At 46.4% G+C, this 25,554-nt stretch overlaps 1 protein-coding gene across 2 annotated transcripts; it reads left to right on the top strand.

Annotated features, from left to right (window-relative positions):
• Positions 1 to 24,318, top strand: rp2 (RP2 activator of ARL3 GTPase). 2 transcript variants are annotated; one of them, XM_046292149.1, is made up of 5 exons: positions 1 to 366; positions 11,087 to 11,755; positions 20,700 to 20,814; positions 21,257 to 21,342; positions 22,591 to 24,318. In XM_046292149.1, the coding sequence occupies exons 1-5, from the start codon at positions 199 to 201 to the stop codon at positions 22,672 to 22,674; spliced, it is 1,122 nt and encodes a 373-aa protein (XP_046148105.1). In that variant the 5' UTR covers positions 1 to 198; the 3' UTR covers positions 22,675 to 24,318. The 2 variants fall into 2 exon arrangements, with proteins under 2 accessions (XP_046148105.1, XP_046148114.1); XM_046292158.1 differs by lacking the exon at positions 1 to 366 and adding an exon at positions 10,127 to 10,256.
• Positions 24,319 to 25,554: the final 1,236 nt, after the last annotated feature.

Below are 25,554 nucleotides of genomic sequence, written 5' to 3'. Positions count from 1 at the left end.
TGTTGAACTGTGTAAGGAAAGGGGAAGCTCAAACGAAAGACATGTTTACGAGTACGTGATAAGAAGCCAGAAACCGAGGAGGCAAGAAGACCGAAATACCTGTAGATGTTATACAAAGTAGGCGATAAATCTTCTGGGGACAGACTCTTATCATATTTTCCTATACACGTTTGATTGGTTTATTGTTAAAAGGACGAAATGGGTTGCTGGTTCTCCAAAAAATCCAAGAGAAAATCACCCGAAAAGGAACCTACTCCGAAAACGGTGGAAGATAAGGCGAACAGCAGCAACGCCAACAACATTGACCTCTGCAGCAATACAACAGAGGACCCACCTAAACAATACAGCTGGGACAAACGCGAAAAGGTATGGAGATGATGCATGCATGGCCAGGGAGACTAGCGGCGAGGATGCATGTATATGACCAGGGGGATCGCTAAGGATGCATGTATATGACCAGGGGGGATCGCTGAGGATGCATGCATGGCCAGGGAGACTAGCGGCGAGGATGCATGTATATGACCAGGGGGGATCGCTAAGGATGCATGTATATGACCAGGGGGGATCGCTGAGGATGCATGCGTATGACCAGGGGGGATCGCTGAGGATGCATGTATGACCAGGGGGATCGCTGAGGATGCATGTATATGACCAGGGGGATCGCTGAGGATGCATGTATATGACCAGGGGGATCGCTGAGGATGCATGTGTATGACCAGGGGGGATCGCTGAGGATGCATGTATGACCAGGGGGATCGCTGAGGATGCATGTATATGACCAGGGGGATAGCTGAGGATGCATGTATATGACCAGGGGGATCGCTGAGGATGCATGTATATGACCAGGGGGATCGCTGAGGATGCATGTATATGACCAGGGGGGATCGCTGAGGATGCATGTATATGACCAGGGGGATCGCTGAGGATGCATGTATATGACCAGAGGGGATCGCTGAGGATGCATGCATGGTTAGGGGGGATCGCTGAGGATGCATGTATATGACCAGGGGGGATAGCTGAGGATGCATGCATGGTTAGGGGGGATCGCTGAGGATGCATGTATATGACCAGGGGGGATCGCTGAGGATGCATGCATGGTTAGGGGGGATCGCTGAGGATGCATGTATATGACCAGGGGGGATCGCTGAGGATGCATGCATGGTTAGGAGGGATCGCTGAGGATGCATGCATGGTTAGGGGGATCGCTGAGGATGCATGCATGGTTAGGGATAGAACGAGTCAAAATTCACCCAAGGCTGAAAAACGGCCAAAAACGTTGGTTGAGAACGAACACTAGCGCCAGGCAATAGCAAATGAATTAACACGAACCTCTTCTGACTGGAATGATCCTTAGAATTCCCTTTCCCTAAATGGACCCAAACAAATTATACCTTTTTTATTTGACCACTACAGTCTGTTCATAGGAAGAAACTGAAAAATAACAACTCGTGTAGAAAGTAAACATCCGCACCTCGATAGTGCCAAGTGTGCTTATGTCTGTATAAGAGGAAGTCGGAAACAAATTGTAACTTGACTATTTCTGGTCTAGCGATCGATGAAAGCAGAGTACGCTGTTAACTCAACCTTGTGTCATTAGAAAGAGATGATTATCCTGATTATAATGGTGACTTAAAAAACATATATACACATTGTTGCGAAATATACCAGCATGCCTCTCTATAAGAAAACAAGGGGGAGCTCAGCGTTCCAAGGGAAACAAGTATTTCGGGGCGAGCGTTTGATGACAACGGAGTACGCTGCCCAGCATTACACAATTAGAAAGAGGAGCTTCTTGATTAAAATGGTGTCCGACTTGTAAAATTCAAATATACACACTGCGAGATATTATGTAAAAACAAACATACCTATATTTTCCCTATTGGAAACAATGGGATGACCTCAGAGTTCCATAAGTGTTTTGACGTTTTAGCTACCAGAAATTGGTAAACTCATTAGAAATAAGTTTATCCTGATTTAAAATGGTGTAGAACTTAAACCCATTAATGTGCTGTCGTTCAGCAGATGATGTGCTGTCGTTCAGCAGATGATGTGCTGTCGTTCAGCAGATGATGATGATGATGATGATGTGCTGTCGTTCAGCTGATGATGATGATGATGACGATGTGCTGTCGTTCAGCTGATGATGATGATGATGATGTGCTGTCGTTCAGCTGATAATGATGATGTGCTGTCGTTCAGCAGATGATGATGATGTGCTGTCGTTCAGCTGATGATGATGATGATGACGATGTGCTGTCGTTCAGCTGATGATGATGATGTGCTGTCGTTCAGCTGATGATGATGATGATGACGATGTGCTGTCGTTCAGCTGATGATGATGATGTGCTGTCGTTCAGCTGATGATGATGATGATGTGCTGTCGTTCAGCTGATGATGATGATGATGATGGTGATGATGTGCTGTCGTTCAGCTGATGATGATGATGATGTGCTGTCGTTCAGCTGATAATGATGATGTGCTGTCGTTCAGCAGATGATGATGATGTGCTGTCGTTCAGCTGATGATGATGATGTGCTGTCGTAGCTGATGATGATGATGATGATGATGTGCTGTCGTAGCTGATGATGATGATGATGATGAGCTGTCGTTCAGCAGATGATGATGATGTGCTGTCAGCCACTGACTTATCATTCCCACTCGCCATCACTCACTGCTGTCACCAACTGGACTCATGCTAGCTACCAGTTCTGACTGAGCTCACTGCTGTCACCAACTGGACTCATGCTAGCTACCAGTTCTGACTGAGCTCACTGCTGTCACCAACTGGACTCATGCTAGCTACCAGTTCTGACTGAGCTCACTGCTGTCACCAACTGGACTCATGCTAGCTACCAGTTCTGACTGAGCTCACTGCTGTCACCAACTGGACTCATGCTAGCTACCAGTTCTGACTGAGCTCACTGCTGTCACCAACTGGACTCATGCTAGCTACCAGTTCTGACTGAGCTCACTGCTGTCACCAACTGGACTCATGCTAGCTACCAGTTCTGACTGAGCTCACTGCTGTCACCAACTGGACTCATGCTAGCTACCAGTTCTGACTGAGCTCACTGCTGTCACCAACTGGACTCATGCTAGCTACCAGTTCTGACTGAGCTCACTGCTGTCACCAACTGGACTCATGCTAGCTACCAGTTCTGACTGAGCTCACTGCTGTCACCAACTGGACTCATGCTAGCTACCAGTTCTGACTGAGCTCAATTGTCAAACACAAGTACAGTGATGAGTTTCTCTCTTTTTAATACAAACTTTGAGAAGTAAGAAGGAGCGCCCACAATGTGTTTTGTGTGGGGAAGTGCTTAACGTTAGTAATGAGTCTCTCAAAGCGAACAAATGAATAAAACGCCACGTCTGACCAAACACCCACAGCGTGACGGTAAACCCAGGGAGGTCTTTCAGAACAGGGCAGAGTGCTTCCGACGGTGGAAAAGTAGGTCAACTAGCAAGACTTTTACAGATACAGGTATTCTGTGTGTGTGTTTCTTTTCTCTCCTTCTCCCCTCATCACAGGTGGCAATCATCATTCCCCAATCAGTCGCTAATCAGAAGACACACCTCCTGTTTCCATTACCCTATCACATTCCCTTTCCCTTGGTTTAAAAACCCTGTCTGTTGTTTGCTCTAGAGCTCAATCTCTCTGTCAATGCCATCTGTCTGTAGATCTCTCTGTCAATGCCATCTGTCTGTAGATCTCTCTGTCAATGCCATCTGTCTGTAGATCTCTCTGTCAATGCCATCTGTCTGTAGATCTCTCCGTCAATGCCATCTGTCTGTAGATCTCTCTGTCAATGCCATCTGTCTGTAGATCTCTCTGTCAATGCCATCTGTCTGTAGATCTCTCTGTCAATGCCATCTGTCTGTAGATCTCTCTGTCAATGCCATCTGTCTGTAGATCTCTCTGTAAATGGCAGCTGTCTGTAGATCTCTTATTTGGTTTTTGGCATCTACATGTCACTTTGTCCCCACCTGTGAGTATTGGTTTTGTTATGGTGTTTGTTTGACGGTGGGAAGAGGGTACCAAGATAAGTCAGCCATGGGCATACATTACCCGTAGGAATACTTTGTATAAAAACACTAGTTAGAACTGGGCGAACCACCCACTGTATTTTTGGTTATTTAGTTAGCTGTTGTTGAAATGGGCTAGTCTAGCTTAGGGGTGTGTTTGGTTAGTTAGTTAGCTGTTGGTGAAGTAGGCTAGTCTAGTGTAGGGGTGTGTTTGGTTAGCTGTTGGTGAAGTAGGCTAGTCTAGCTTAGGGGTGTGTTTGGTTAGCTGTTGGTGAAGTAGGCTAGTCTAACTTAGGGGTGTGTTTGGTTAGTTAGTTAGCTGTAGGTGAAGTAGGCTAGTCTAGAAGACAGTTAGTTAGCTGTTGGTGAAGTAGGCTAGTCTAGCGTAGGGGTGTGTTTGGTTAGTTAGTTAGCTGTTGGTGAAGTAGGCTAGTCTATCTTAGGGGTGTGTTTGGTTAGTTAGTTAGCTGTTGGTGAAGTAGGCTAGTCTAGCGTAGGGGTGTGTTTGGTTAGTTAGTTAGCTGTTGGTGAAGTAGGCTAGTCTAGCGTAGGGGTGTGTTTGGTTAGTTAGTTATCTGTTGGTGAAGTAGACTAGTCTAGCGTAGGGGTGTGTTTGGTTAGTTAGTTATCTGTTGGTGAAGTAGGCTAGTCTAGCGTAGGGGTGTGTTTGGTTAGTTAGTTAGCTGTTGGTGAAGTAGGCTAGTCTAGTGTAGGGGTGAGTTTGGTTAGTTAGTTATCTGTTGGTGAAGTAGGCTATCTGCGTCTGTGTTTGGTTAGTTAGTTATCTGTTGGTGAAGTAGGCTATCTGTCTGTAGGGGTGTGTTTGTTAGTTAGTTATCTGTTGGTGAAGTAGGCTAGTCTAGCGTAGGGGTGTGTTTGGTTAGTTAGTTATCTGTTGGTGAAGTAGGCTAGTCTAGTCTGTGTTTGGTTAGTTAGTTATCTGTTGGTGAAGTGGCATCTGTCTGTGTTTGGTTAGTTAGTTATCTGTTGGTGAAGTAGGCTATCTAGCGTAGATGTGTTTGTTAGTTAGTTATCTGTTGGTGAAGTAGGCTAGTCTAGCGTTGTGTTTGGTTAGTTAGTTATCTGTTGGTGAAGTAGGCTTTGTTAGGGGTGTGTTTGGATAGTTAGTTATCTGTTGGTGAAGTAGGCTAGTCTAGTGTAGGGGTGTGTTTGGTTAGTTAGTTAGTTAGCTGTTGGTGAAGTAGGCTAGTCTAGCGTAGGGGTGTGTTTGGTTAGTTAGTTATCTGTTGGTGAAGTAGGCTAGTCTAGCGTAGGGGTGTGTTTGGTTAGTTATCTGTTGGTGAAGTAGGCTAGTCTAGTGTAGGGGTGTGTTTGGTTAGTTAGTTAGTTAGCTGTTGGTGAAGTAGGCTAGTCTAGCGTAGGGGTGTGTTTGGTTAGTTAGTTATCTGTTGGTGAAGTAGGCTAGTCTAGCTTAGGGGTGTGTTTGGTTAGTTAGTTAGCTGTTGGTGAAGTAGGCTAGTCTAGCGTAGGGGTGTGTTTGGTTAGTTAGTTAGCTGTTGGTGAAGTAGGCTAGTCTAGCGTAGGGGTGTGTTTGGTTAGTTAGTTAGCTGTTGGTGAAGTAGGCTAGTCTAGTGTAGGGGTGTGTTTGGTTAGCTGTTGGTGAAGTAGGCTAGTCTAGCGTAGGGGTGTGTTTGGTTAGTTAGTTAGCTGTTGGTGAAGTAGGCTAGTCTAGTGTAGGGGTGTGTTTGGTTAGTTAGTTAGCTGTTGGTGAAGTAGGCTAGTCTAGCGTAGGGGTGTGTTTGGTTAGTTAGTTAGCTGTTGGTGAAGTAGGCTAGTCTAGCGTAGGGGTGTGTTTGGTTAGTTAGTTAGCTGTTGGTGAAGTAGTCTAGTGTAGGGGTGTGTTTGGTTAGCTGTTGGTGAAGTAGGCTAGTCTAGCGTAGGGGTGTGTTTGGTTAGTTAATTATCTGTTGGTGAAGTAGGCTAGTCTAGCGTAGGGGTGTGTTTGGTTAGTTAGTTATCTGTTGGTGAAGTAGGCTAGTCTAGCGTAGGGGTGTGTTTGGTTAGTTAATTATCTGTTGGTGAAGTAGGCTAGTCTAGCGTAGGGGTGTGTTTGGTTAGTTAGTTATCTGTTGGTGAAGTAGGCTAGTCTAGCGTAGGGGTGTGTTTGGTTAGTTAGTTAGCTGTTGGTGAAGTAGTCTAGTGTAGGGGTGTGTTTGGTTAGCTGTTGGTGAAGTAGGCTAGTCTAGCGTAGGGGTGTGTTTGGTTAGTTAGTTATCTGTTGGTGAAGTAGGCTAGTCTAGCGTAGGGGTGTGTTTGGTTAGTTAGTTATCTGTTGGTGAAGTAGGCTAGTCTAGCGTAGGGGTGTGTTTGGTTAGTTAGTTATCTGTTGGTGAAGTAGGCTAGTCTAGCGTAGGGGTGTGTTTGGTTAGTTAGTTATCTGTTGGTGAAGTAGGCTAGTCTAGCGTAGGGGTGTGTTTGGTTAGTTAGTTATCTGTTGGTGAAGTAGGCTAGTCTAGCGTAGGGGTGTGTTTGGTTAGTTAGTTATCTGTTGGTGAAGTAGGCTAGTCTAGCGTAGGGGTGTGTTTGGTTAGTTAGTTATCTGTTGGTGAAGTAGGCTAGTCTAGCTTAGGGGTGTGTTTGGTTAGTTAGTTATCTGTTGGTGAAGTAGGCTAGTCTAGCGTAGGGGTGTGTTTGGTTAGTTAGTTATCTGTTGGTGAAGTAGGCTAGTCTAGCGTAGGGGTGTGTTTGGTTAGTTAGTTAGCTGTTGGTGAAGTAGGCTAGTCTAGCGTAGGGGTGTGTTTGGTTAGTTAGTTAGCTGTTGGTGAAGTAGGCTAGTCTAGCGTAGGGGTGTGTTTGGTTAGTTAGTTATCTGTTGGTGAAGTAGGCTAGTCTAGCGTAGGGGTGTGTTTGGTTAGTTAGTTATCTGTTGGTGAAGTAGGCTAGTCTAGCGTAGGGGTGTGTTTGGTTAGTTAGTTATCTGTTGGTGAAGTAGGCTAGTCTAGCGTAGGGGTGTGTTTGGTTAGTTAGTTATCTGTTGGTGAAGTAGGCTAGTCTAGCGTAGGGGTGTGTTTGGTTAGTTAGTTAGCTGTTGGTGAAGTAGGCTAGTCTAGCGTAGGGGTGTGTTTGGTTAGTTAGTTAGCTGTTGGTGAAGTAGGCTAGTCTAGCGTAGGGGTGTGTTTGGTTAGTTAGTTAGCTGTTGGTGAAGTAGGCTAGTCTAGCGTAGGGGTGTGTTTGGTTAGTTAGTTAGCTGTTGGTGAAGTAGGCTAGTCTAGCGTAGGGGTGTGTTTGGTTAGTTAGTTATCTGTTGGTGAAGTAGGCTAGTCTAGCGTAGGGGTGTGTTTGGTTAGTTAGTTATCTGTTGGTGAAGTAGGCTAGTCTAGCGTAGGGGTGTGTTTGGTTAGTTAGTTATCTGTTGGTGAAGTAGGCTAGTCTAGCGTAGGGGTGTGTTTGGATAGTTAGTTATCTGTTGGTGAAGTAGGCTAGTCTAGCGTAGGGGTGTGTTTGGTTAGTTAGTTATCTGTTGGTGAAGTAGGCTAGTCTAGCGTAGGGGTGTGTTTGGTTAGTTAGTTATCTGTTGGTGAAGTAGGCTAGTCTAGCGTAGGGGTGTGTTTGGTTAGTTAGTTATCTGTTGGTGAAGTAGGCTAGTCTAGCGTAGGGGTGTGTTTGGTTAGTTAGTTATCTGTTGGTGAAGTAGGCTAGTCTAGCGTAGGGGTGTGTTTGGTTAGTTAGTTATCTGTTGGTGAAGTAGGCTAGTCTAGCGTAGGGGTGTGTTTGGTTAGTTAGTTATCTGTTGGTGAAGTAGGCTAGTCTAGCGTAGGGGTGTGTTTGGTTAGTTAGTTATCTGTTGGTGAAGTAGGCTAGTCTAGCGTAGGGGTGTGTTTGGTTAGTTAGTTATCTGTTGGTGAAGTAGGCTAGTCTAGCGTAGGGGTGTGTTTGGTTAGTTAGTTATCTGTTGGTGAAGTAGGCTAGTCTAGCGTAGGGGTGTGTTTGGTTAGTTAGTTATCTGTTGGTGAAGTAGGCTAGTCTAGCGTAGGGGTGTGTTTGGTTAGTTAGTTATCTGTTGGTGAAGTAGGCTAGTCTAGCGTAGGGGTGTGTTTGGTTAGTTAGTTATCTGTTGGTGAAGTAGGCTAGTCTAGCGTAGGGGTGTGTTTGGTTAGTTAGTTATCTGTTGGTGAAGTAGGCTAGTCTAGCGTAGGGGTGTGTTTGGTTAGTTAGTTATCTGTTGGTGAAGTAGGCTAGTCTAGCGTAGGGGTGTGTTTGGTTAGTTAGTTATCTGTTGGTGAAGTAGGCTAGTCTAGCGTAGGGGTGTGTTTGGTTAGTTAGTTATCTGTTGGTGAAGTAGGCTAGTCTAGCGTAGGGGTGTGTTTGGTTAGTTAGTTATCTGTTGGTGAAGTAGGCTAGTCTAGCGTAGGGGTGTGTTTGGTTAGTTAGTTATCTGTTGGTGAAGTAGGCTAGTCTAGCGTAGGGGTGTGTTTGGTTAGTTAGTTATCTGTTGGTGAAGTAGGCTAGTCTAGCGTAGGGGTGTGTTTGGTTAGTTAGTTATCTGTTGGTGAAGTAGGCTAGTCTAGCGTAGGGGTGTGTTTGGTTAGTTAGTTATCTGTTGGTGAAGTAGGCTAGTCTAGCGTAGGGGTGTGTTTGGTTAGTTAGTTATCTGTTGGTGAAGTAGGCTAGTCTAGCGTAGGGGTGTGTTTGGTTAGTTAGTTATCTGTTGGTGAAGTAGGCTAGTCTAGCGTAGGGGTGTGTTTGGTTAGTTAGTTATCTGTTGGTGAAGTAGGCTAGTCTAGCGTAGGGGTGTGTTTGGTTAGTTAGTTATCTGTTGGTGAAGTAGGCTAGTCTAGCGTAGGGGTGTGTTTGGTTAGTTAGTTATCTGTTGGTGAAGTAGTCTAGCGTAGGGGTGTGTTTGGTTAGTTAGTTATCTGTTGGTGAAGTAGTCTAGCGTAGGGGTGTGTTTGGTTAGTTAGTTATCTGTTGGTGAAGTAGGCTAGTCTAGCGCAGGGGTGTGTTTGGTTAGTTAGTTATCTGTTGGTGAAGTAGGCTAGTCTAGCGTAGGGGTGTGTTTGGTTAGTTAGTTATCTGTTGGTGAAGTAGGCTAGTCTAGCGTAGGGGTGTGTTTGGTTAGTTAGTTATCTGTTGGTGAAGTAGGCTAGTCTAGCGTAGGGGTGTGTTTGGTTAGTTAGTTATCTGTTGGTGAAGTAGGCTAGTCTAGCGTAGGGGTGTGTTTGGTTAGTTAGTTATCTGTTGGTGAAGTAGGCTAGTCTAGCGTAGGGGTGTGTTTGGTTAGTTAGTTATCTGTTGGTGAAGTAGGCTAGTCTAGCGTAGGGGTGTGTTTGGTTAGTTAGTTATCTGTTGGTGAAGTAGGCTAGTCTAGCTTAGGGGTGTGTTTGGTTAGTTAGTTATCTGTTGGTGAGGTAGGCTAGTCTAGCGTAGGGGTGTGTTTGGTTAGTTAGTTATCTGTTGGTGAAGTAGGCTAGTCTAGCGTAGGGGTGTGTTTGGATACTTCTTATTTCTTTCTTTGGGTCCAGCTCAGCCCCTTTTCCTGCTCCTCCCATTACCGTGTGTTTTCAAATAAACCACGAGTGTTTAACGGTGATTTAGTTGGGTTAGTTTAGTTGGGATACCCCCCCCTAGACTGCCGGGCCAAAGGGACTCGTAACAAAGACATGGTTGTGATTTTTATAACAGGTGATGTACAGCAGGCATAAGGGAGTACTAACTCTCATAGTAGTAGATGTTAGTTTCTCTTTAAAAAAAAAACGTGGTCCTTCTGTAGCTCAGTTGGTAGAGCATGGCGCTTGTAACGCCAGGGTAGTGGGTTCGATCCCCGGGACCACCCATACGTAGAATGTGACACATGACTGTAAGTCGCTTTGGATAAAAGCGTCTGCTAAATGGCATATATATATATATATATAATAGCTAATGATAGCCAAAGCAAGCTAGCTAGCTTCTGATAGTGCAACCCTAAGTAACAGTACAGATGAAACATGATCATGCCCACTTTACATCTTACTGTAGAAATTATTGTTGGAACTGTTTGTTAACTTGCAAGTAATAATTATTATTCTGAACTAGAATAAACTGTCTCAAAAAGCATCTTGCTTCAAACACACTCGCACAGTTCTGGGTTCTACAACAGGAAGTGGTCTCCTGCCTGACTCACACAGTTCTGGGTTCTACAGCAGGAAGTGGTCTCCTGCCTGACTGAGGAAGCAGTAGCTGTCCTGGTCCAGTTTGGCACCACATACAGTCCCAGACGGCAGGATTCTCAAGTACGGAAACGGTGTCATTGCTGAGTATGACCTCAGTGTTAAACTGTCAAACTGAGCCCAGAATAGACCTGCCTGTTGAGAACTTGAACCAGCCACAGACCTCTCATTAGGTGTGTGTGTGATCAATCTGTTCAGTTCAGAATAAAACCTATGTATTTTAACAGCAACATTTCAAACCTAGACTTTATTTTAACAATAATTTATACATTAGGATGTGCAGGAGGCGTCATCTGTAATGTTACTTAGTGTTGCACCATCATAAAGCCTTTGTTCTGTTATTCATCTGTGTTATGTGATCAATCTGTGTTTGCCAGTTCAGAATGAAACATGATTTATTGTATTTTAACAGCAACATTTCCAACCTAGACAGATATGTAATAGTGTTTTTAATGGGGGGAAATGAACATGAATATATATTTATACGAATATTTAATGTTTTTGTCTATATTGCATTTGTTTTAAGCATAAGGGTAATGAAATGTACCCATATTTACGTATATGGTTTCATCTTTTCCTAAGCTTGGGTCCCAGGAAAACACATTTCTCTTTTGGGTCCCGGGCTGAAAAAGTTTAAGAACCACTGCCCTAAGGAACTAATGTCTGTCTCTATGCAGATTGGCCCTAAGGAACTAATGTCTGTCTCTATGCAGATTGACCCTAAGGAACTAATGTTTGTCTCTATGCAGATTGACCCTAAGGAACTAATGTCTGTCTCTATGCAGATTGACCCTAAGGAACTAATGTCTGTCTCTATGCAGATTGACCCTAAGGAACTAATGTCTGTCTCTATGCAGATTGACCCTAAGGAACTAATGTCTGTCTCTATGCAGGTTGATCCTAAGGACTTCATGCTAACGGGGCTGAAGGATGCCACGGTGGGCCGTCTGCCAGGCAAGCTGAACGGACAGCAGTTTGTCATCCAGGACTGTGACAACTGTAAGATCTTCGTGTTGGACCACTCCGCCACCATCACCATCGACGACTGCACTAACTGCTGCATCGTTATGGGGCCAGTGAAGGGCAGTGTGTTCTTCAGGGACTGTAAGGACATCAAGTGTGTGGTGGCCTGCCAGCAGTTCAGGACCAGGGACTGTAAGAAGATGGAGGTTTTCCTGTGTTGCGCCACTCAGCCCATCATCGAGGCGTCCACGGGGATGAAGTTCGGCTGCTTCCAGTACTACTACCCCGAGCTGGCCTTCCACTTCAAGGACGCAGGCCTCAGCATCTTCAACAACAACTGGAGCAATGTCCATGACTTCACGCCCGTCTCAGGGGAGACCAACTGGAGCCTGCTGCCTGAGGACACTGTGGTGTTGGACCATGTTCCAGCCCCTGACCCGGAGTCAGAGTTTAAATCAGTCCGGATCTCAGCTGAGGCATCCCGCAGCATCGTGCCCATGACCAAAGGAGGCAGACGCAAGGAGAGTGACGAGTCCGGTCTGTTTGTGTTCTTCTCTGGGGACTACACCACTGCTAACGCCCGGAAACTCATTGATGAGGTGAGCAGGTAGAGGAGGTTGAGGAGGATAAGAGAGTGTGTTCAATGACTTAAAGTAATACAAAAAATGAGGGAAGGTTAGACACTTTGTCATGCAGTTAAAGGTCTCCTTCCCTTGCTGCAATGGTTTTATTTTTGGCCTTTCCATTAAGGTCCTTCTGATCTAAACTACTGGTCATCCTCCAGATGAGGAAGTGACTCAAGGTCCTTCTGGTGTTGGTGGGTCATTATTGTTTACTAGTCTGTTGGGGGGGTCATCATTGTTTACTAGTCTGTTGGTGGGTCATCATTGTTTACTAGTCTGTTGGTGTTGGGGGGTCGTCATTGTTTACTAGTCTGTTGGTGGGTCATCATTGTTTACTAGTCTGTTGGTGTTGGTGGGTCATCATTGTTTACTAGTCTGTTGGTGGGTCATCATTGTTTACTAGTCTGTTGGTGGGTCATCATTGTTTACTAGTCTGTTGGTGTTGGTGGGTCATCATTGTTTACTAGTCTGTTGGTGTTGGTGGGTCATCATTGTTTACAAGTCTGTTGGTGGGTCATCATTGTTTACTAGTCTGTTGGTGGGTCATCATTGTTTACTAGTCTGTTGGTGGGTCATCATTGTTTACTAGTCTGTTGGTGGGTCATCATTGTTTACTAGTCTGTTGGTGGGTCATCATTGTTTACTAGTCTGTTGGTGTTGGTGGGTCATCATTGTTTACTAGTCTGTTGGTGGGTCATCATTGTTTACTAGTCTGTTGGTGGGTCATCATTGTTTACTAGTCTGTTGGTGGGTCATCATTGTTTACTAGTCTGTTGGTGGGTCATCATTGTTTACTAGTCTGTTGGTGTGTCATCATTGTTTACTAGTCTGTTGGTGTTGGTGTGTCATCATTGTTTACTAGTCTGTTGGTGTTGGTGTGTCATCATTGTTTACTAGTCTGTTGGTGTTGGTGTGTCATCATTGTTTACTAGTCTGTTGGTGTTGGGGGGTCATCATTGTTTACTAGTCTGTTGGTGTGTCATCATTGTTTACTAGTCTGTTGGTGGGTCATCATTGTTTACTAGTCTGTTGTCTGGTCATCATTGTTTACTAGTCTGTTGGTGGGTCATCATTGTTTACTAGTCTGTTGGGGGGTCATCATTGTTTACTAGTCTGTTGGGGGGTCATCATTGTTTACTAGTCTGTTGGTGGGTCATCGTTGTTTACTAGTCTGTTGGTGTTGGGGGGGTCATCGTTGTTTACTAGTCTGTTGGTGTTGGGGGGGTCATCATTGTTTACTAGTCTGTTGGTGGGTCATCATTGTTTACTAGTCTGTTGGTGGGTCATCATTGTTTACTAGTCTGTTGGTGTTGGTGGGTCATCATTGTTTACAAGTCTGTTGGTGGGTCATCATTGTTTACTAGTCTGTTGGTGGGTCATCATTGTTTACTAGTCTGTTGGTGGGTCATCATTGTTTACTAGTCTGTTGGGGGGTCATCATTGTTTACTAGTCTGTTGGTGTTGGTGGGTCATCATTGTTTACTAGTCTGTTGGTGTTGGTGGGTCATCATTGTTTACTAGTCTGTTGGTGTTGGTGGGTCATCATTGTTTACTAGTCTGTTGGTGTGTCATCATTGTTTACTAGTCTGTTGGTGGGTCATCATTGTTTACTAGTCTATTGGTGGGTCATCATTGTTTACTAGTCTGTTGGGGGGTCATCATTGTTTACTAGTCTGTTGGGGGGTCATCATTGTTTACTAGTCTGTTGGTGGGTCATCATTGTTTACTAGTCTGTTGGTGTTGGTGGGTCATCATTGTTTACTAGTCTGTTGGGGGGTCATCATTGTTTACTAGTCTGTCGGGGGGTCATCATTGTTTACTAGTCTGTTGGTGGGTCATCATTGTTTACTAGTCTGTTGGTGTTGGTGGGTCATCATTGTTTACTAGTCTGTTGGTGTTGGGGGGTCATCATTGTTTACTAGTCTGTTGGGGGGTCATCATTGTTTACTAGTCTGTTACATTTACATTTTTTACATTTAAGTCATTTAGCAGACGCTCTTATCCAGAGCGACTTACAAATGGGTGCATTCACTTTATGTTGGTGGGTCATCATTGTTTACTAGTCTGTTGGTGTTGGTGGGTCATCATTGTTTACAAGTCTGTTGGTGGGTCATCATTGTTTACTAGTCTGTTGGTGGGTCATCATTGTTTACTAGTCTGTTGGTGGGTCATCATTGTTTACTAGTCTGTTGGGGGGGTCATCATTGTTTACTAGTCTGTTGGTGTTGGTGGGTCATCATTGTTTACTAGTCTGTCAACTATGTGTCGGTTTATCCCTGTTCTCTCCTCTCTGCACAGACCATACAAACGCTCCTCACCGCGTGGCCGCGGCCACCCTACTCTGGTGGTCCCAGCGCGCACGACCCACGTGGAGTTCCAGGTCTCCGGTAGCCTCTGGAACTGCCAATCTGCGGTCAACAAGGCAGAGTTCATCTCAGCCCATGCCTCCCTCCAGTCCCTCGACTTCTTGGCCCTGACGGAAACATGGATCACCACAGACAACACTGCTACTCCTACTGCTCTCTCTTCGTCCGCCCACGTGTTCTCGCACACCCCGAGAGCGTCTGGTCAGCGGGGTGGTGGCACCGGGATCCTCATCTCTCCCAAGTGGTCATTCTCTCTTTCTCCCCTTACCCATCTGTCTATCGCCTCCTTTGAATTCCATGCTGTCACAGTCACTAGCCCTTTCAAGCTTAACATCCTTATCATTTATCGCCCTCCAGGTTCCCTCGGAGAGTTCATCAATGAGCTTGATGCCTTGATAAGCTCCTTTCCTGAGGACGGCTCACCTCTCACAGTTCTGGGCGACTTTAACCTCCCCACGTCTACCTTTGACTCTTTCCTCTCTGCCTCCTTCTTTCCACTCCTCTCCTCTTTTGACCTCACCCTCTCACCTTCCCCCCCTACTCACAAGGCAGGCAATACGCTCGACCTCATCTTTACTAGATGCTGTTCTTCCACTAACCTCATTGCAACTCCCCTCCAAGTCTCCGACCACTGCCTTGTATCCTTTTCCCTCTCGCTCTCATCCAACACCTCCCACACTGCCCCTACTCGGATGGTATCGCGCCGTCCCAACCTTCGCTCTCTCTCCCCCGCTACTCAAATCAAATCAAATCACATTTATTTATATAGCCCTTCGTACATCAGCTGATATCTCAAAGTGCTGTACAGAAACCCAGCCTAAAACCCCAAACAGCAAACAATGCAGGTGTAAAAGCACGGTGGCTAGGAAAAACTCCCTAGAAAGGCCAAAACCTAGGAAGAAACCTAGAGAGGAACCGGGCTATGTGGGGTGGCCAGTCCTCTTCTGGCTGTGCCGGGTAGAGATTATAACAGAACATGACCAAGATGTTCAAATGTTCATAAATGACCAGCATGGTCAAATAATAATAAGGCAGAACAGTTGAAACTGGAGCAGCAGCACAGTCAGATGGACTGGGGACAGCAAGGAGCCATCATGTCAGGTAGTCCTGGGGCACGGTCCTAGGGCTCAGGTCCTCCGAGAGAGAGAAAGAAAGAGAGAATTAGAGAGAGCATATGTGGGGTGGCCAGTCCTCTTCTGGCTGTGCCAGGTGGAGATTATAACAGAACGTGGCCAAGATGTTCAAATGTTCATAAATGACCAGCATGGTTGAATAATAGTAAGGCAGAACAGTTGAAACTGGAGCAGGAGCATGGCCAGGTGGACTGGGGACAGCAAGGAGTCCTCATGTCAGGTAGTCCTGGGACATGGTCCTAGGGCCCAGGCCAGTTGAAACTGGAGCAGCAGCATGGCCAGGTGGACTGGGGACAGCAAGGAGTCATCATGTCAGGTAGTCCTGGGGCATGGTTCTAGGGCTCAGGTCCTCCGCTCAAACCTTCTCCCACCTATCTCCTGATTCTGCCTCCTCAACCCTCCTCTCCTCCCTCTCTGCATCCCTTGACTCTCTATGTCCCCTATCCTCCAGGCCGGCTCGGTCCTCCCCTCCCGCTCCGTGGCTCGATGACTCATTGCGAGCTCACAGAACAGGGCTCCGGGCAGCCGAGCGGAAATGGAGGAAAACTCGCCTCCCTGCGGACCTGGCATCCTTTCACTCCCTCCTCTCTACATTTTCCTCCTCTGTCTCTGCTGCTAAAGCCACTTTCTACCACGCTAAATTCCAAGCTTCTGCCTCTAACCCTAGGAAGCTCTTTGCCACCTTCTCCTCCCTCCTGAATCCTCCGCCCCCTCCCCCCTCCTCCCTCTCTGCAGATGACTTCGTCAACCATTTTGAAAAGAAGGTCGACGACATCCGATCCTCGTTTGCTAAGTCAAACGACACCGCTGGTTCTGCTCACACTGCCCTACCCTATGCTCTGACCTCTTTCTCCCCTCTCTCTCCAGATGAAATCTCGCGTCTTGTGACGGCCGGCCGCCCAACAACCTGCCCGCTTGACCCTATCCCCTCCTCTCTTCTCCAGACCATTTCCGGAGACCTTCTCCCTTACCTCACCTCGCTCATCAACTCATCCCTGACCGTTGGCTACGTCCCTTCCGTCTTCAAGAGAGCGAGAGTTGCACCCTTCTGAAAAAACCTACACTCGATCCCTCCGATGTCAACAATTACAGACCAGTATCCCTTCTTTCTTTTCTCTCCAAAACTCTTGAACGTGCCGTCCTTGGCCAGCTCTCCCGCTATCTCTCTCTGAATGACCTTCTTGATCCAAATCAGTCAGGTTTCAAGACTAGTCATTCAACTGAGACTGCTCTCCTCTGTATCACGGAGGCGCTCCGCACTGCTAAAGCTAACTCTCTCTCCTCTGCTCTCATCCTTCTAGATCTATCGGCTGCCTTCGATACTGTGAACCATCAGATCCTCCTCTCCACCCTCTCCGAGTTGGGCATCTCCGGCGCGGCCCACGCTTGGATTGCGTCCTACCTGACAGGTCGCTCCTACCAGGTGGCGTGGCGAGAATCTGTCTCCTCACCACGCGCTCTCACCACTGGTGTCCCCCAGGGCTCTGTTCTTGGCCCTCTCCTATTCTCGCTATACACCAAGTCACTTGGCTCTGTCATAACCTCACATGGTCTCTCTTATCATTGCTATGCAGACGACACACAATTAATCTTCTCCTTTCCCCCTTCTGATGACCAGGTGGCGAATCGCATCTCTGCATGTCTGGCAGACATATCAGTGTGGATGACGGATCACCACCTCAAGCTGAACCTCGGCAAGACGGAGCTGCTCTTCCTCCCGGGGAAGGACTGCCCGTTCCATGATCTCGCCATCACGGTTGACAACTCCACTGTGTCCTCCTCCCAGAGCGCCAAGAACCTTGGTGTGATCCTGGACAACACCCTGTCGTTCTCAACTAACATCAAGGCGGTGGCCCGTTCCTGTAGGTTCATGCTCTACAACATCCGCAGAGTACGACCCTGCCTCACACAGGAAGCGGCGCAGGTCCTAATCCAGGCACTTGTCATCTCCCGTCTGGATTACTGCAACTCGCTGTTGGCTGGGCTCCCTGCCTGTGCCATTAAACCCCTTCAACTCATCCAGAACGCCGCAGCCCGTCTGGTGTTCAACCTTCCCAAGTTCTCTCACGTCACCCCGCTCCTCCGTTCTCTCCACTGGCTTCCAGTTGAAGCTCGCATCCGCTACAAGACCATGGTGCTTGCCTACGGAGCTGTGAGGGGAACGGCACCTCAGTACCTCCAGGCTCTGATCAGGCCCTACACCCAAACAAGGGCACTGCGTTCATCCACCTCTGGCCTGCTCGCCTCCCTACCACTGAGGAAGTACAGCTCCCGCTCAGCCCAGTCAAAACTGTTCGCTGCCCTGGCCCCCAATGGTGGAACAAACTCCCTCACGACGCCAGGACAGCGGAGTCAATCACCACCTTCCGGAGACACCTGAAACCCCACCTCTTTAAGGAATACCTAGGATAGGTTAAGTAATCCCTCTCACCCCACCCCCCCTAAGTTTTAGATGCACTATTGTTAAGTGACTGTCCCACTGGATGTCATAAGGTGAATGCACCAATTTGTAAGTCGCTCTGGATAAGAGCGTCTGCTAAATGACTTAAATGTAATGTAATGTAATGTACTAGTCTGTTGGTGTTGGGGGGTCATCATTGTTTACTAGTCTGTTGGTGGGTCATCATTGTTTACTAGTCTGTTGGGGGGTCATCATTGTTTACTAGTCTGTTGGGGGGTCATCATTGTTTACTAGTCTGTTGGGGGGTCATCATTGTTTACCAGTCTGTTGGTGTTGGGGGGTCATCATTGTTTACCAGTCTGTTGGGTGGGGGTCATCATTGTTACTATGCAGCTGTGCTGCACCCAACTGGTTGATCTTATTAAGCTGTGCTGCACCCAACTGGTTGATCTTATTAAGCTGTGCTGCACCCAACTGGTTGATCTTATTAAGCTGTGCTGCACCCAACTGGTTGATCTTATTAAGCTGTGCTGCACCCAACTGGTTGATCTTATTAAGCTGTGCTGCACCCAACTGGTTGATCTTATTAAGCTGCTCTTCACCTCATCTGTAAAATACACAACAGCAGGTGATCCCAAACTGCTTACAGTCCCCTTCAAACATTCAACCTCCAGCTGTACCCCCTCTAGCACTAGGGTCAGCTGTACCCCCTCTAGCACTAGGGTCAGCTGTACCCCCTCTAGCACCAGGGTCAGCTGTACCCCCTCTAGCACCAGGGTCAGCGCACTCTCAAATGTTGTTTTTGGCATCATTGTAAGCCTGCCACACACACACACTATACAATACATTTATTAAACATAAGAATGAGGGGTTTTGTCACTACCCGGCTGAAGGGAAGTGACGAGCTCTTATAGGACCAGGGCACAAATGATAATAATCAACAATTATGCTCTTCATTTAACCATCTTACATAAAACCTTGTTTTTTTTCATTAAAAATGGTGAATAACTCACCACAGGTTAATGAGAAGGGTGTGAATAACTCACCACAGGTTAATGAGAAGGGTGTGAATAACTCACCACAGGTTAATGAGAAGGGTGTGAATAACTCACCACAGGTTAATGAGAAGGGTATGAATAACTCACCACAGGTTAATGAGAAGGGTGTGAATAACTCACCACAGGTTAATGAGAAGGGTGTGAATAACTCACCACAGGTTAATGAGAAGGGTGTGAATAACTCACCACAGGTTAATGAGAAAGGTGTGAATAACTCACCACAGGTTAATGAGAAAGGTGTGAATAACTCACCACAGGTTAATGAGAAGGGTGTGAGGAACTCACCACAGGTTAATGAGAAGGGTGTGAATAATTCACCACAGGTTAATGAGAAGGGTGTGAGGAACTCACCACAGGTTAATGAGAAGGGTGTGAGGAACTCACCACAGGTTAATGAGAAGGGTGTGAGGAACTCACCACAGGTTAATGAGAAGGGTGTGAGGAACTCACCACAGGTTAATGAGAAGGGCGTGCTTGAAAGGATTCACATAACTCTGCAATGTTGGGTTGTATTGGAGAGAGTCTCAGTCTTCATTTATTTTCTACACACAGTCTGTGCCTTTTTTTAGTTTTCATGCTTGTGGGGGCTGAGAATCCACTCTCACATAGGTACGTGGTTGCAAAAGGCATCAATGTCTTAACAGCATGATTTGCCAAGGCAGGATACTCTGAAATCTGGCAGTGGCTTCTGATGAGTCTTTCGATGAGACTCTCTTGTTCAGATATTGGTAAGTGGACTGGAGGCAGGGCATGAAAGGGATTAACGAATCCTGTTGGCAGCCGTTTCGGGAAAGTCAAATCAAATCAAATTATATTTGTCACATACACATGGTTAGCAGATGTTAATGCGAGTGTAGCGAAATGCTTGTGCTTCTAGTTCCGACAATGCAGTGATAACCAACAAGTAATCTAACTAACAATTCCAAAACTACTGTCTTATACACAGTGTAAGGGGATAAGGAATATGTACATAAGGATATATGAATGAGTGGTGGTACAGAGCAGCATACAGTAGATGGTATCGAGTACAGTATATACATATGAGATGAGTGTGTAGACAAAGTAAACAAAGTGGCATAGTTAAAGTGGCTAGTGATACATGTATTACATAAGGATGCAATCGATGATGTAGAGTACAGTATATACATATGCATATGAGATGAATAATGTAGGGTAAGTAACATTATATAAGGTAGCATTGTTTAAAGTGGCTAGTGATATATTTACATCATTTCCCATCAATTCCCATTATTAAAATGGCTGGAGTTGGGTCAGTGTCAATGACAGTGTGTTGGCAGCAGTCACTCAATGTTAGTGGTGGCTGTTTAACAGTCTGCTGGCCTTGAGATAGAAGCTGTTTTTCAGTCTCTCGGTCCCAGCTTTGATGCACCTGTACTGACCTCGCCTTCTGGATGATAGCGGGGTGAACAGGCAGTGGTTCGGGTGGTTGATGTCCTTGATGATCTTTATGGCCTTCCTGTAACATCGGGTGCCTGCGTAATTGCACACCCATCTCACTCAGGTGCTTCGCTATATCACATTTGACATTGTCCGTAAGCTTGAGTTCATTTGCACACAAAAAAGTCATACAATGATGGAAAGACCTGTGTGTTGTCCTTGATAATGCAGACAGAGAAGAACTCCAACTTTTATTCATAGCCTCAATTTTGTTCCCCACATTGAGTGTAGTTGGTCTCTGGGAAAGGGTTTAACGGTGTCATTGCTTCCTGTCTGTATTAACTCCAGGCCTCTGGGAAAGGGTTTAACGGTGTCATTGCTTCCTGTCTGTATTAACTCCAGGCCTCTGGGAAAGGGTTTAACGGTGTCATTGCTTCCTGTCTGTATTAACTCCAGGCCTCTGGGAAAGGGTTTAACGGTGTCATTGCTTCCTGTCTGTATTAACTCCAGGCCTCTGGGAAAGGGTTTAATGGTGTCATTGCTTCCTGTCTGTATTAACTCCAGGCCTCTGGGAAAGGGTTTGTGCTGATCCAGACTAAGGAAGTGTCCATGCGCCCCGAGGACGTCAGCAGAGTGTTCCAGAGCGATGCAGAGGGACTCCTGGAGTGGATCACCAACGGTAAGGAACACAGACTGTCCCTCCTTATTCTCTATACAGGGCACTACTTTTGACCAGGGCCTGCAGACAATCTGCATATCATCTGGGTTAATCGTTGGTTTGAGGCTAGGGCAGACATCGGTTTGAGGCTAGGGCAGACATCGGTTTGAGGCTAGGGCAGACATCGGTTTGAGGCTAGGGCAGACATCGGTTTGAGGCTAGGGCAGACATCGGTTTGAGGCTAGGGCAGACATCGGTTTGAGGCTAGGGCAGACATCGGTTTGAGGCTAGGGCAGACATCGGTTTGCTGTTTCTGGTTCTCTGTGATGTATGATGACCTTTGAACCAAGAGAAAGGGGGGATAAGATCCTCATAGTTGAAGGAAAGAATTGTGTTAATGAGTTGGTTTAGTGCTTATGATGATTAGGCAAGCATTTCTGAACTGCATCTCTTTTTGCCACAGGCCCAGTGACAGCTCTGGAGTTGAATGGGGACGGGGTAGTGGAGGCCTGCAAGAGCATTGCCAGTGAGATGTTCAGTGGAACCAAGGTAACAGCATTTCTGACATCTCTAGACAAAACATTTGTTGGGCCTACTGAGTGGCACAGTGGTCTAAGGCACTGCATCTCAGTGCTAGCTGTGTTACTGGTTCTAGTCCAGGTTCTGCCGCAGCCTGCCGCAACCGGGATACCCATGGGGCGGCGCACAATTGACCCAGCGTCGTCCGGGTTAGGGGAGGGTTTGGCCCAGCGTCGTCCGGGTTAGGGGAGGGTTTGGCCCAGCGTCGTCCGGGTTAGGGGAGGGTTTGGCCCAGCGTCGTCTGGGTTAGGGGAGGGTTTGGCCCAGCGTCGTCCGGGTTAGGGGAGGGTTTGGCTCAGCGTCGTCCGGGTTAGGGGAGGGTTTGGCCCAGCGTCCGGGTTAGGGGAGGGTTTGGCCCAGCGTCGTCCGGGATTAGGAGAGGGTTTGGCCCAGCGTCGTCCGGGATTAGGAGAGGGTTCGGCCCAGCGTCGTTAGGGGAGGGTTTGGCCCAGCGTCGTCTGGGTTAGGGAGGGTTTGGCTCAGCGTCGTCTGGGTTAGGGGAGGGTTTGGCTCAGCGTCGTCCGGGTTAGGGGAGGGTTTGGCCAGCGTCGTCCGGGTTAGGGGAGGGTTTGGCCCAGCGTCGTCCGGGATTAGGAGAGGGTTCGGCCCAGCGTCGTTAGGGGAGGGTTTGGCCCAGCGTCGTCCGGGTTAGGGGAGGGTTTGGCCCAGCGTCGTCCGGGTTAGGGGAGGGTTTGGCCCAGCGTCGTCCGGGTTAGGGGAGGGTACCGGGTTAGGGGAGGGTTTGGTCGGCAGGGATGTCCTTGTCCCATCGGGCACTAGCGACTCCTGTGGCGGACCGGGCGCAGTGCACGCTAACATGGTCGCCAGGTGCACGGCGTTTCCTCCGACACATTGGTGCGGCTGGCTTCTAGGTTAAGCTGGCATTGTGTCAAGAAGCAGTGCGACTTGGTCGGGTCGTGTTTCGGAGGACGCACGGCTCTCGACCTTCGCCTCTCCCGAGTCCGTACGGGAGTTGCAGCGATGAGACTGTAACTACCAGTTGGATAATACGAAATTGGGGAGAAAAAAGGGGTCATATATTCATTTATATATATTTTTTTACATTTATTGTTTTAATGTCAGTGAAACTAACCTGGTAAAATACCATTTTAAAAAGAGCTCAGGATTTTATCAATAGTACTGAAAGTGTTAGTCAGAACTGAACTAGCTAATAATATAGTACCTGTATGTGAAGTAACTCTGTCCTATTCCCTGCAGGTGTTTGTTTCAGACAACAGAAATACTTCCTCTCGAGATGTGGACAACTTCTTCAACTTCGCTGACATGCAGATGGGCTTGTGATTGAGTCACTGTATGACAATCAACTTACTACACAACCAAGGATTTTTTTTGTTATATTTTTATACTAGTAGGTAGCGGAGAAGGACAGGTTACTCAACATGGTAGTGGAGAAGGACAGGTTAATCAACATAGTGGAGAAGGACAGGTTAATCAACATAGTGGAGAAGGACAGGTTAATCAACATAGTGGAGAAGGACAGGTTACTCAACATAGTGGAGAAGGACAGGTTACTCAACATAGTGGAGAAGGACAGGTTATTCAACATAGTGATGGTAGGTAGCGGAGAAGGACAGGTTACTCAACATAGTGGAGAAGGACGGGTTACTCAACATAGTGATGGTAGGTAGTGGAGAAGGACAGGTTAATCAACATAGTGGAGAAGGACGGGTTACTCAACATAGTGGAGAAGGACAGGTTAATCAACATAGTGGAGAAGGACGGGTTACTCAACATAGTGGAGAGGGACAGGTTATTCAACATAGTGGAGAAGGACAGGTTCAGTAGTTATAACGAGCAGTCAGGGGGGGAAACGCTGTATTAGTTATTTGGCTATTTTCATTTCTTGAAAATCAAGAAAGTATTCTCTTGTTTATATTGTGGTTCTTCGCTGTTCCGTTCGGTAATTAGTGTGTGTGTGTGTGTGTGTGTGTGTGTGTGTGTGTGTGTGTGTGTGTGTGTGTGTGTGTGTGTGTGTGTGTGTGTGTGTGTGTGTGTGTGTGTGTGTGTGACACACATTGAAACCATTGTGGTGAATGATCGGTGTAGAGTGAAGTTGCCCCTAGATTCTGATCTTGAATCAGTTTTGCATTTCCTCCACTGTTTTATGTTGGGATTTGTGGAGGTGAAGAGCTGATCCAAAATCTGTTCCTAGGGGAAACTTTACCCTGTACATCATGTGTTTTCTCTTCGGTATTTGTTAGGGTCCTTGCTATTTGGGATGCTTGGGACGTCCCAACAATGTCATCCCATTCAAGTTTAAATTTAAACTAGTCTAGGTAAGGGTTAAGGTTCGGTTCGAGGTTAAGGGCTCAGACACAGCAGTAGTGTTTTCTGGCCCAGAGTACTTGGCCCCTCTGAACGTAATTTGTGAACCGAGTGCGCACAGATTTTACATGTAGAATCAGGTTAAATGTGTCTCTGGTCAGACGTCTATAAACGGTGGTCCCTAAAACACAGTGCGCTGAACGCTCGACAGACGAACGCTCGACAGACGAACGCTCGACAGACGAACGCTAAATCCCCATTCGGAGCCATATGTGCAAGCCTTTCAAGTTAGGTTTAGGGTAGGGATGTCCCAACCATTCCCAATAGCACTAACCCATTAGTTTGTGTGTTTGGTTGAGCAGCAAGACGCCGGGACTTCCCTAGTGGTAACCTGAGTTACCTGTGTTGTTTCCAGACACGTTGTCAGGGTGATACTGGTGTAAATAGCTGATTGGACGATGCTGTGATTGAGTACAGGGGTGTATTCACTAGGAAATAAACAGAAGCAAGCGGGACAAAATGGGGAGGAGACCTACCTAAAAAATGTTATGCTACAGTTGGTGTGCACAAATAGACACCTCAACACTGTGGTTACCAAATGGAGACTACACCTATTATGTAAATAATTATTTCACATATTTTAGTTCATGTTTTTTTTTTTTGGGGGGGGGGGTGAATTAAATAAATGTTCTTAGAAAGCATTTAGAATGTATTGAAGACAGGAAGAGATGTGGTAATGTTGTTTTATATGGGACCAGACAGGAAGAGAGGTGGTAATGTTGTTTTATATGGGACCAGACAGGAAGAGAGGTGGTAATGTTGTTTTCTATGGGACCAGACAGGAAGAGATGTGGTAATGTTGTTTTCTATGAGACCAGACAGGAAGAGATGTGGTAATGTTGTTTTCTATGGGACCAGACAGGAAGAGATGTGGTAATGTTGTTTTCTATGAGACCAGACAGGAAGAGATGTGGTAATGTTGTTTTCTATGGGACCAGACAGGAAGAGAGGTGGTAATGTTGTTTTATATGGGACCAGACAGGAAGAGAGGTGGTTATGTTTTTTTCTATGAGACCAGACAGGAAGAGAGATGGTAATGTTGTTTTCTATGGGACCAGACAGGAAGAGATGTGGTAATGTTGTTTTCTATGGGACCAGACAGGAAGAGATGTGGTAATGTTGTTTTCTATGGGACCAGAAAGCAAGAGATGGTATTGTTGTTTTCTTTGGGACAGAACCTCATCCCTGTGATGAAATTCCTGCTTCTCAAATGGTGCCTAGTCCTCTACTATTGACCAGGGTAGTGCACTATAAAAGGACTAGGGTGCCGTTTGGGAAGCACGGTATACTTTAACATTTTGTATTTGTTGAAGGAATGATCTGATTGGGACTTTGTATTGCTAAATGTTTCCTATTCCTATCTCTGTAGAATCAAATGAACATGTCATTACTAATATATTAAAGATCCATTTGTATGTGTTGCGTCTGAGATTTTACTGTGGGAGATGTTTCTGACTTACACTACCTTCTCAGTAGCTTGATTTCCATCCAATTGGCGATGTGATTTCTATGGGAATATTCTAGAATCCGCGTAATGAAAATATCCACATTTTCCCACCAGTGGAATGTTTTCACCTGATGGACTTGTTGCAGATCAAGAACTGTTCAAGACATCTGTTCAAGTCCTGTTCAAGTCATCTGTTCAAGTCCTGTTCAAGTCATCTGTTCAAGTCATCTGTTCAAGTCCTGTTCAAGTCCTGTTCAAGTCATCTGTTCAAGTCATCTGTTCAAGTCCTGTTCAAGACATCTGTTCAAGACATATGTTCACACAGTTTTAAAGTTTACATCTTGTCATTGTGATATAAAGAATAATTTGCTGTTTTAAAGCACATTTTC

This window comes from Oncorhynchus gorbuscha, linkage group LG02 (assembly GCF_021184085.1).
Source record: "Oncorhynchus gorbuscha isolate QuinsamMale2020 ecotype Even-year linkage group LG02, OgorEven_v1.0, whole genome shotgun sequence".
Taxonomy (NCBI): domain Eukaryota; kingdom Metazoa; phylum Chordata; class Actinopteri; order Salmoniformes; family Salmonidae; genus Oncorhynchus; species Oncorhynchus gorbuscha.
This window is presented reverse-complemented; position numbering and strand designations above follow the sequence as displayed.

Coding starts and splice junctions, on each gene's coding strand:
- rp2 (XM_046292149.1), top strand. CDS start 199: ATGGGTTGCTGGTTCTCCAAAAAATCCAAGAGAAAATCACCCGAAAAG. Junction 11,756..20,699: donor CCCGGAAACTCATTGATGAG/GTGAGCAGGTAG, acceptor TATTAACTCCAG/GCCTCTGGGAAAGGGTTTGT. Junction 20,815..21,256: donor CCTGGAGTGGATCACCAACG/GTAAGGAACACA, acceptor TTTTTGCCACAG/GCCCAGTGACAGCTCTGGAG.